The 12,051-nt window shown below is 34.4% G+C and overlaps 1 protein-coding gene across 3 annotated transcripts in view; it reads right to left on the reverse strand.

Moving 5' to 3' along the window:
• The window catches only part of LOC6569835 (serine-rich adhesin for platelets), a 29,337-nt gene extending 17,827 nt beyond the window's left edge, over window positions 1-11,510 (reverse strand). Inside the window, exons 1-3 of one of the 3 annotated variants that reach the window (XM_032741702.2) lie at window positions 11,384-11,510; window positions 11,005-11,322; window positions 10,670-10,940 (exon numbers count right to left, since the gene is read on the reverse strand). In XM_032741702.2, coding sequence (XP_032597593.1) covers window positions 10,670-10,679 — 10 coding nt within the window. In that variant the 5' untranslated portion in view covers window positions 10,680-10,940; window positions 11,005-11,322; window positions 11,384-11,510. The other 2 variants (XM_043214840.1, XM_043214839.1) reach the window with 2 other exon arrangements.
• Window positions 11,511-12,051: the final 541 nt, after the last annotated feature.

Below are 12,051 nucleotides of genomic sequence, written 5' to 3' on the forward strand. Positions count from 1 at the left end.
ATAGCTTTAGAATATAAAATATAAGATATATTTTATATATAATAAGTAGAAAATAAAAAATGCAATAAATAAATAGTAAATAAAAATAATAAATAAAAATATAATAACAAAGAAAACTAACAAATAAATTAATAAATATAAGTTGAAGTGTATATTTGTTTTAAATATGACTAAAGATAGATATTCAATTACTTAATACACAAATGAATATGAGCAGAAATGTGTATACGATAGGGTATCTAGCTAGTCGAGCACTCACACACACTTTTCCGTTCTTACTCGTTTTTTTGCTGTTCATTTCTTTTTTTCTGGCCACAATACAAGAGCGCATCTGAATGTGCTTTAATAAACCCACTGACAGACAACCACAAAGCTTGAGTCAGCTAACAACTACAACAATACTTGTACAACACACACACACACATATATATATATGTATATATCAATATGTATATGGTAGAATGGGAAGCATGCAACAACGACAAACAGACAGACAGAAAGAGACAGTTGGCGTTCGTTGTGAAATGAGGCGCGCCAGCTAAATGCTGAGAAATGGTGAAAAGTTGCAGCATTAAGTGGTGAAAACCACCACAACGAAAACAACAAAAACAACAGCAATGAGGAAAACAACGAAATCAACAACACAAGCAATAAGGAAAACGACAACAACAAACAGCAACAGCAACAACAACAAAAACCACTGAAAAATGAGGCGACGACCGTGGTGCGCGGTGTCGTGTGAAATATCCAAGCTAAGCCAAGCCAAGTTGTTCTCCAAACGGGCAAATCGTGCAAATGTGTCGAAAATTATAGAAAATGGACAAAAAAAGCTCTAGGTGCGGAATGAGTGGGCGATATTCTTCTGCACCCACTATATGTGTCTGCTCAAAAAAAGCTGAGCCAATGTCAAAGTCACACACACACACAAATAGACATACAAATATGCAAATTGTCCTATTCAAATTGTAGCAAACTGAAAACTAGAATTTAAAAATGTCCGACTTAAAAATGCACTAATAAATTTTGTCTAAATTATGTGGCTCGAAAAAAATAGTGTATATAACTTTGAGTATTGTATGAAGTTGAATTTATCGAGCGAGTGAGTTTAATTAAGATATTTTGAAAATGCGCATTTTTTATACATTTGTTTTTTAGATGACCTAATTTATTAGCGCTTATTTAGAGTGTAAATTTAAATCGATTGCGTGATGTGTGCGTTGAAGACTTTGTTAATATTGTCTTGTTAATATATAGTAAAATTTTGAAGGTTTGAAACTACTTCTTCTTTTATTATTACAACAGAAAATCGATCGATCATCTTGCATATTAATGTAATATGTTTTAATAAATTTTAGCTGCTTGGACAGAAAGAGCTGATTTAACTGCAGGAGATTGCTTGGTAGCTTAAATTAGAGGAGTTAAATTGTACAGAGAATCTAATTGCTTCATGGAAACGTTAAATAATCAAGAAATCTTTCATGCATATTTAATTGCATATTTTAAACTTCTTTTATAGCATATTTTAAGCGCCTATTTGAATATTTTATTGCCCATAAATATTCGCTCTACTGATTGTGCTGGCACTTCCCATATAGCCATGGACATATGGAATGAATCATAAATTTTAAAAGTATAAATCATGATGAGAGCCTTAACTGTTTTTGTATCTATTTTAAGAACTGTGTTATTTATGATATTTAATATAATAACCACATTTTCAATCGATTCTATTTTCTCTATTTTCCAGTTTTCTCCATCTCAATATCTAAGTAAATAGCATCTGCTAAGCAAGTTAGATAAGTTCGATGATATTTTTCAGCTACCGAAAACAAGTTTTCAATAATATAAGTAGCTGCTAAACAATTGTTGATGGATAATCTTTCAGACAAAGAAAGATTAAAGAAAATGTTTGGACAATTAAAGATTACTTTTGCCGCTTCAAACCGCTTGATTACTCACTTGTTGTCAAATCTTAGCAAACAAAAAGAGAGAAAAAAACTAAACTTAAATATGTGTCAAAAGCAGTAGACAAAAAAACCTGCTTGAACTTTAAGATGATTAATTGATTTGACGACCCCTTCTGCCCATTCTTCTTCTTCTGCTGTTGCTGCTCTCTTCCATTGAGGTGTTAACTACAGTACCGTTAAGTTATTACACTCTAGACAGTTTTGTTTTATTTATTTATTTTTTTGTTTTGTAGACTCGTCATAGAAATGAATCAATTTGTAAAGATTTGTGCCCCAAGGGTAAGCCAAGCTTGACCACAGACTTAAACACAGTTGCATCAGCAAAAGAAGGGGAGGGACGGTGAAGCGTTGAACCGGTTCGCAAGGTGTGGTTACACTGTATGTAGGTGTGTGTGTCTGCGAGTGTATGAGTGAGTGTGTGAGAAGATCTATTCCTTCCCATCTTTGAAGTAACACATGCTAATTGGCTTAACAATCAGTTGTTTTTTTTTTCTTCTTTTTATTTGAGTGACTTTGACTTTTGTTGCTTGAACCGTAAATGTTAAATTGCGTTTGCGTGAATTTTACTTTACTTAAAAATACACTTAAAACAAGACAAAAACAAAAATTGAAAGGCGTGTCAGTAGGGCAATAAATCTATAGACTTAAGCAACTTGCGTGTAATTCAGCGCAAACTTTACAAGTAACTTTATTTTCCGAGGAGTGAAATATTTGGATACGCTTTTTTATTACTAACTCAAAATAGTTTGGTAAGTTTGGTGGCAAGTGTAGTTTCAGGAATGGGCTCTGAACACTTATTAAATGGATGGGAAAGTGTTTTTAATTTATTCACGAATTGCTAGTGATTAAAGCAAAACGTAATTGTGTATTGCATAGGAAAAATGATTATGCCCTAAAGCCCTTCAAAAGGGGATGAAAAAGGTATAATGAACTTGTGCAGAAGTATGTAAGAGTTTAAGGGAAGCATCTCCGAACCCCCAACTTATATATATTCTAGATCAGCATAAGAAATCGAGTTAATTTAGACCTCAGAGATGGTAAGAGATTGATTTGAGGCATGTTGAAAAGCACTACAAATTGTCATATCTATCGATGGTTGATAGATGGATCGACTCCAAATTGAAACCCAAAATAATCCTTTACAAAAAATGCATCAAATAATCGACAACTATAAATTATTTACCAACCCCACCCCTCACTTCAGTGAACATCGTTCACCTGAAACTGAGCAAAATCTTGCCCAAAAGGACCTTCATTGTACAGCAGGCCTCGTCCTTGAACCTTTGTCACTTTGACCCTGACTCTGTTTGTTTTACATGAGTGGCGTGTAACGGTAATTGGAGAAAGTTCAGGGCCAAGGTCACAACAATTGAGCACCAAGTAAATGTTGCGTGCCGACAAATGTGACAAATTTCAGGCCAACAAAATGTTGACAGAAGAAAACTCATCGATGGATAGATGAATATGAAATACTCTTATTAATTTAATACTTAAAAGTTATGGAGTAATATTTAAAACAACTGCAAAATCAAGCAAGTGGTGCAACATTGCCATCACAATCAGGCAACATAGATCCAGTTTATATATAGTTCAAGTTTTATTTATTTATATGCTGCGCTTTAATATGTATTTTTAATACATACTCTGAAGCTTCTGATGCCTTCAGCAACATGTTACATATTAGCCCAGAAAAGTGGCATATCCTATGTGAATTATTCGATAAGGTATGGCAAATTTCCACGTATTTTCCCCCACAAACACCACCATTGTATTCCGATTATGAGCCGTGACATTTACTTGGCTATCGCACTGAATGAATCACGGTGCCAAAACAATGAAATCCAGCTGATAAACACAAATATAAATATCAAATGCGCTTTTTCTGCTACCTAAAATGGTGTACTATCAAAGTTGGGTGTGTGTTGATGTGTGTGTGTGTGTGTGTGCTTGGCTATCATGCAATTTGATTAGGTCATTATCATGTGCGTGTGTGTAATTTGTCAAACCACGCCCACAAGCCACACTCAAGTTTACACTCGCCCACTCATTTTCTTCAGTTAGTTTTTCATTGCCAAGCCGGAAAAAAATAAATAATCGCTTGATTTATGCTCCAACTGTTGTTTAATTTAAAAGACTTTATGATGGAAAGCGTTTTGGTCGTTAAGCTAAACGGCTATATAAACATATATACATATCTGCAGCATTGCTCACATAAATATAGACATCTGAAGAAAATAAACCAATTACTGGAGTTGAAGTGTGCGCTTTTTGACTAGTTATTTATTGCTTGGTAAAATCTCTGTTTCTTATCCGATCTTGATCAAATTCAGAGTATATTGTATACCAATTGGCAGGCTATATCTTTACAATTGTGTATTTTATTGATCGAATTATCGATTACATAAAATATACTTTATTTGCGATGGTAAACCCCTGATTTCAGTTTCTTTTCAACAAGTTTATCATAATTTGTAAGCCATTTTCAACACAATCATTTCAATAAAAGCAAATCAACCCTACTTATCTAAACAGCACTGTTTGCATGCATATTTTGCATCCACAAACAATCCGGCTTTGCAACTGATCAGCGTGCATAAAGCAATTGAATTGTTTGCTGGAGTGGTGGGTTGGTCAGGGGACAAGTAGGGGCACGGGGCAAGCCGCAAATGGGGGCAGTCCACTCCTTGGCGAGAGGGTCAGCTGCCGTTTAAAAAGAGACTCTCATTGATTGCATTTGCTTAATGGAACTTCTTCAAGAGGCAACGCTGCCTCCCCCATGCTCCCCCTGCTACCATTCAGCAAAGTTGAACTTTGAATGTGGCATGTTGAATTAAATGCTTTGAAATCATTAGTTAAGTGAATGTTACATTTTTGGTATGAAGTTTTGAAGAGAGACAAAATGCGTTGAGTGGAAGAATTTAAATGGGATATTTATTAGAATGATATACGATATGCCATGGTATATGAATACAGCACAGCATATTTTGTTATTGGCTAAAATTGCAAGGGAATAATATGGTATATCATTCGTGATAAGTAACAAAAATAAAACAAATAAGTAACAAAAAATTAAATAAATAAAAATAATCATGTGTTTATAATTATAATGACAAATTTACGACCTAAAACACCCACACATTTGATAAGTCTATATTATGATTCTTATTATTATTTTATTGTTATTATATTGCCTCTCTCTGATAAAAGAGTTCTTGCTTAAGACCTATCACAAGCGGAAATACGCTAAATTCCTGCTGGTCTCAGAGAAACTAGGAGAATCTCAGGCTGCCTATTGGCGGGAAATCTCCCTGAATGTGTTCTGGATTCTCGTCACTTCCACAATGTTATTATTATTATCAAAAGAGATTTTTTTACTCATATTTAGATAATTAATGGCGCGTTTCTTATTACAATGGAATACACTTATGTATTTAATAATTAGGAATTGATAATAGAATTGATAGAGAGTAAGAAGAGAGAAGGTTGTTGGTTAAAATTGCACTTTCATCAATATTCCAGCAAATCTAAGGCTTAGTAGATAAGGAATAAATAATTGTGGCAGTCAAAACTAAAAAATCTTTATTTCTAAAACACGTCTGCTCACTTTACTGTATCCACAACGACTCCGCTGTTCCCCTGAAAAACTGGTGATCGCACACCAACCATATCGATCGATAATCGATATTATATTTGAAGTACATAGTTGTATTTTAAGTTAAGTTTAAGTTAGTACTACACTTGTGGCCTGCTTCAGGCAGGCAGATAGCTGTATACACACTTCTAGTGACACTTATCAAGAGTATATATACTTTAAGGGCCCGGAGACATCTCCTTCAATGTGTTCCAAACTCCACAGCAAAATTATATTAGAAAACCGCAGCTCTTAAAGCCTTTTCTACTGCTTTTGTTCAACTCTTTAGTAGTGGTAGTTTTTCCCTCTGCTTATTACAATCCAATTATCCAATTACAATAACCAATAGGCGCAATTCTACAAGCCCCAGCTGAGCGGTAAGTAATCAGTTACAATAGCCAAAAAAAAAAAAACAGAAACAAAAACAGAAAACAGAAAACAGTGGAATTTACTATGGAAATAGAAAAAAGACTTTTCAATTATAGAATTGACGACAATTGCTGAATACGTTTATTGTAAGCAAACGAAAAAGAGAGAAGGCCTTGAGTTCAGTTCAAACGCTTATCAGTTCAATGATATACTATATATGCATGCATATGTATATATATATATATATACAATATGTATGTATATAGATGTGTGTATTTGTATTTATATGGCTTGGCAGACGGTTTGCCCGCATTTCTTGCTGCTTTACAGCCAGAATTAATGACGCCTAAACAATGAGCTGATAAAGAGTAAACACAAAATGAACAAGCAGACTTTCAATCAGTCAGCCACGATAAATATACACAGAGAGAAATATAAGATATGAGAGATATGAGTGCAGCTTTGTATTTATCCAAACAAACAAAACTTTGGCACAGTTTGTTTCTTTAGCTTTTCATTGCCACTCGCAAGTTGAGCAATAAAATAGATTTATTTCCAACTCCATAAGTTGCCACATAAAAGTTTTGTAAAAAAAAATATATAAAAAAAATTATAGCCGCTAAAGCTGATAGCGCGAAAAAACTGTAGCTGATAAGATAAACGCACTCAGAGGAAACTAAAAACGCGCTCATTTCAACGAGTTGTGCTCCGTACAAGTTTCAAATTGGCAAAGACAAGAGGAGAAAAAACAGGGTATCGGATAGTAGCAGAGAAGCGACACTTTTTCTTACTAATCAACACAAGAATAAGTTCTGCAGTTTTTTGAAATGTTGATCTTTAATATATCGTTTTAGTATTCCACATATGTGGAAATCTGAAATTCTTTTCAATAAGTAAACTAATCTAAAATTAAATTATCAACAGCTGGGTTTAGGGTATCTCCTAGTCGCACAGTTCTATGTATGTTCTTCTATTGATTTTTTTTTTATTATTTTGAGATGAAGAATCTTAACTCTTTTGTAATAATAATAATATATCAAGGCTCAGCACGAGGTATCTGTAAATGTAACACTTTTGTTCTTCAGCAAAAACAAATGCTGTGTGCAAAGAATCATTTGCTTTATTTTGCATACAGCACACTTGAATTCATCACTTGGCTGGTTGTACAAAAAATAAATCACAGGCTGATGAATCATACTCACAACCGTTTGTGAGTATTTGACTGATTTGGGAACTGATTTGAGTTGAATTATGAAGGCAAATCGAAAGGAAGTCAGCAGACAAAGCAACCAAGCCAGAATTCTGCTCTCGAGAGAGTGAACAGCTCTGTGCAGTTCAGCTGATCCGCCAATAATGGATGTGTACACCTGGCGGGCGAGAAAATTGCAGCATGTCGTCATCACAGGCGTCAACTATAACAGGCTGGCGGTGGTCAGCAGAGTCTCGACAGTGTCCTCGTGCAGCTCAGTGCCTCCGGTGTAATAGTGCTGGACAAGCAACTGGATGCCCCTTGCTCTCGATAAACATGGCCAAAAAATATTCACTCGATGCTGAGAGCACCAAGCGATGAGCGGACACCCGCTTGCTATCAATGCCAGCGATGAGAACCACATCGCACGGCTGCTGACTGGCCACAAAGTGTTGCCTGTTTTAAGCAAACAAGTAACTGTCAAAGCTATCTGGCAACCTCGTTGCCATTGCCCCGATACTATTTAAAGCAAGTCATCGAGTCAGTATCCATAAAGTATCAGACATAACCAATATTATGTCAAGATATCTTCAACTACAAAATGAAATTGATTGATTTAAATCAAATCTGCTATTCAAGTTGATCAAGAATATATATACTTTATAGAGTCGCAAATACTCCCCCTCCCTGTCACTTTAGCACAAGTCTGTTATACCCCTTGGCCATTTGCAATGGGCGATCAGTTTGTAAACTGGGCTTGTCGCCGTATTAAGGCCATTGGCAATAATTCTTAGAGGGGCCCACGCAGAACAGGTAAGAAAAGAAAAGGCAACAGCAATTGACACACCCACACATGATTTAAAGGGTTTTAAGGCAAAATTATACAAAACTCGCTGATAAGCAACGAAGAATATTCAAATGAAGATTTCACAAAATGAAATGCACATTAAAAAGTAAAATAAATCAACAGCAACAATAACAAAAACTATTTCCTGTTGGTCAATAGACTTTTGTGTTTTATTATTATTTTGCACTTTTCCTTTTCCAAAAAATGGAGTCACTTAAAGAAAAAGCTTTGGCATCTTTTGTGCTCAATGCAAATGCGACCCAAGACACAAAAAAAAAAAACAATTCACGGCGATGAAGTGCTCCATTGTGTGTGTTGTGTGTGTGTGTGTGTGTGTGCCTCAAATTGCTCATCAAAAGAAATCATCATTATCAGCAGAGAGATAGAGAGAGACACATAAAGAAACACAAAGGAGGGGGAAGTGAAATGAAAATGAAAATGAATATATATGCAGCCAACCAACCAATCAGCTATATTATCAGCCCATCAACAACAACACCCATGTTTGTGTGTGTGTTGTCTTTGTGTGTGTGTGTCACAAAGAAATCAAACAATAGATTTATGAATATTACATGGTCTGTGACTTTTAGGTTCTTATCAGTTATGGACTTGGACTTCCTCAAAAGGGGAAAAACCCAACGACATTTTGCACAGTGAAAGGATGCAACGAAGAACCAACGAGAGGTGGACAACTATAGGCAATATATTTGAGAAACTCTCTATAATCATAGTTAATAGTTTTTATATTGATAGTCGGTGTTATTGAAATACAACATGGTTGGGAAGCTCTCGATACTAGATACTTTTCCAACATGCATAGGTAGAGGTAGATAACTATCAATATTCGGTAATCGATAGTCGATAGTGTTCGTAAATGTAAAGAGTTAAATAACTGTAGATAGAATGCAGCATCGATAGACGATACAATTGGGAAACTCTTGATATATTTACTGATAGTCGACAGACGATAAGATTCTGGAACGATAGTTTCTTAAAATTTATTAGTGTTATGAAAACATGTTCCAGAATGAAAAAAGACAAGTTTTGTGGAAAAAACTACATCTGCACAGTCACAATTACATCATATACTGTAATATTCTAAATATTTTATATAAAATTTCGTGCTTTGCTTAAAATACCTGAGAAGAGGTGGAATTGTGAGATACATTTTCCTTTTTTTAAAAACTTTAAGTTTATATTTCATAACATATATTTTTTATATGTATACATATTTTGAAATATTATTTTACTTATTATTATACTTTTACTATAAATTTTAATGCGAATTATTTATTTATATTTCAACTGTTTTTTCTCTACTTTTAAGTTATCTCATGAATATTTAAATTAAATTTGATTTTACGGCTTTAACAATTCCGTAACACATTTTTCTGCCATTCTATTCTATTCTTTTTTTACTTTTTTTTGGTTTCTGTTTTAAATCTTTTGTCTTTACAAACTTCACATTATATTTCCCACTTAATCCACAACAAAAATAGAACAGGAAAAAAATGAAATCATCAAACGAATTCCCATTTAACAAACAACAAATAAACAAAGAGTCAACTGTAAAACCGGTTTTAATGCTTTATTCTTTAATTATGATTTTGTTTTTCTTTTTTTGAGAAGCTCTTGCGAAAATCCAACCAAAAAAGTCAAGTAGAGTCAGCTTGGAAAAGTACCGTAAATGGAAAGCTACAATTCTGATTCAATAAGCAAAAAAAAAAACATATTGCTGTTAAAATGTCCTTGGGCTCGACAACAACAACAGAAATGTTAACCCACCTCCCCCACCCCACCCATCGAAGACACACCCAACAATGCGAATGCGTGAGCAAAACGGAAAGCGAAAAGAAATCCAAAACGCATAGATATAACCCACCCTAAAAAAAAACTAGCTAACAGCATCAGCGGCAGCTGAAGAGTGTTGTCCTTTTTAGCCTTTTAAAAGCTGGCCAGAATACCAGCTGTTTCAATAAGAAGATTTGACTAGTGTTTTAAGCCTTTATTGAATATAGCTTTTAATTAATTTAAGCTGTCGATTTTTTATTAAGTGAATCATTTTCATATATTTTAGATAGTTTTTATTCATTTTATTAAGATTTACATAAATACTCTTAATAACAACACAGTTTTCACAAATAATAATCAACAATTTTTCAGCAACTGGAAATTCACCTCTTTTAGCCCTTTCTGGCTGTTAAGCATTTTTTATTCCTTATGCTGGCAACACTAATAATAGCAGCATAAACTGAAATGTTTTGTCCCTTTTAGCCCATTAAAAGCTGGCCAGTAATCTGTCTATTCTATCCATTAAGAAAATGAAGTTGGTTTTGCAGATATTATTGGAAATAGCTTCTTTTTTTAAGCTCGATTTTTTGAAGTAAAAAGTTTGTCTGCAGAAAATATAAACGTTTGAAACATAAAATTAAATAATATTTTAAAATATATTTTATGTTTTTCGTTTATTTATTATTTTGTTTATATTTAAAAAACAAACACAACAGAAACTCATCCCTTATAGCCTTTTCTAGCTTTTAAACATTTATCCTGTCAACACTGATAACAGAAGCAGCCGCAGCCGAAGCCGCTGCACGAAATTCAGTTATTGTGTTTTTTTTTGTGAATTTTTCGTGCACTTTTTTCTTCTACTTCTTGCTACTTACTTTTATCCATTCTGTTGGCGACGTTGGCGTCGTCGTCGTTGTTCGTCGTCGTCGTTTTGCCAGGAAGCAATTGCGTCGCAGTCGACGTCGTCAGTTCAATGGACGTCACCAGCAGCAGCAACAACAACAAAAGCAGCAATTTCCAGTGTATTTCTCAGGTATGAATCACGCGCGTATCTTTTATTTACACACACGCACACAGAGTCGATTTAAAAAGAATACTCGGAATTAATAACGCTTTTTGCGTGTTTTATTTTGACCTTATTCGTTGCTGCAGAACCAGAATTGGAATAAATTAAAATATATACATATATACATAAAATATACATACATACATAATATATGCATATATACAAGAGATGCAAGAGTGCAAGCGAAACAGTGACGGCAACAACAGAAACAATAACGGCGCACTTAACAAATTCACGTCACGTATTTATTTGCTGTCTGCAACAACACCAACAACAACAACACAAGCTCCTGAGCCTAGCCTGAAGCTGCTTGCTTTCTTAGTCCACACACATACACACACACTCACACATGCATAGAACGTATACACTTTTGGGCCGCTCTTCTGCTTCTTCTTCGTCGTATGCACTTTTCGCCTGCGTTTTATTTACTTTGCTTTGTTATTGATTTTCGCCATCTCACACCTGCATACACACACATACATGTACACAAAAAATGCAATATGTGTAAATATAAAGGGTTTACCGATTAAACACGATTTTCACGATTTTTGATAAATTCGCTCACTTTTCAAATTGACTCTTTTATTTGTTAACAAAAGAAGAGCGAACAACACACAAAAAGAGAGCCGCAAACAATATAGTCTGTCGACCGTCCGAGCAACCACTCAGCTAAAGTGCGCGCAGAGAACTGCTAACAGTGCGGCCAGTGTGACCAACTGTAAAGTAGCGAAAAAATAATCACCTCTGACTAATCAAACATTTCAATAAATAAGTAAGATTAAGCTAATAAGGTTGGAGTTATTTAGATATGCCTATATGTATATGGTGGAAGTTGTAATTTTTAATCATTGATCGAAAAATTCATATTTAAATACTGTCATTTCCAGAACAGTGTGACCACGTAAAGGAAGAGCAACATATGCTGTTGGTATTTCTTATGAATCAAAAGTACTAAATTAATTATAATCGAAATATTGTGCATTATGCATAATGTAATATGCAAAATGATTGCTGTATACAAATAATTTCATTGCATTGTAAAACAATTAAAATTCAAACAAATTACATGCCCGCCAAATGAAACACTTCTCTCGTGGCACTCAGCTTCTTGTTGTGTGCGAAACAGTGCTGCCAATCTATCTCAACCCAATTGATAACATAACTTATTGCAAGCCTGTCAATTTAGTTATC

The sequence above is a fragment of the Drosophila grimshawi genome, unplaced genomic scaffold, assembly GCF_018153295.1.
Source record: "Drosophila grimshawi isolate 15287-2541.00 unplaced genomic scaffold, ASM1815329v1 contig_311, whole genome shotgun sequence".
Lineage (NCBI taxonomy): Eukaryota > Metazoa > Arthropoda > Insecta > Diptera > Drosophilidae > Drosophila > Drosophila grimshawi.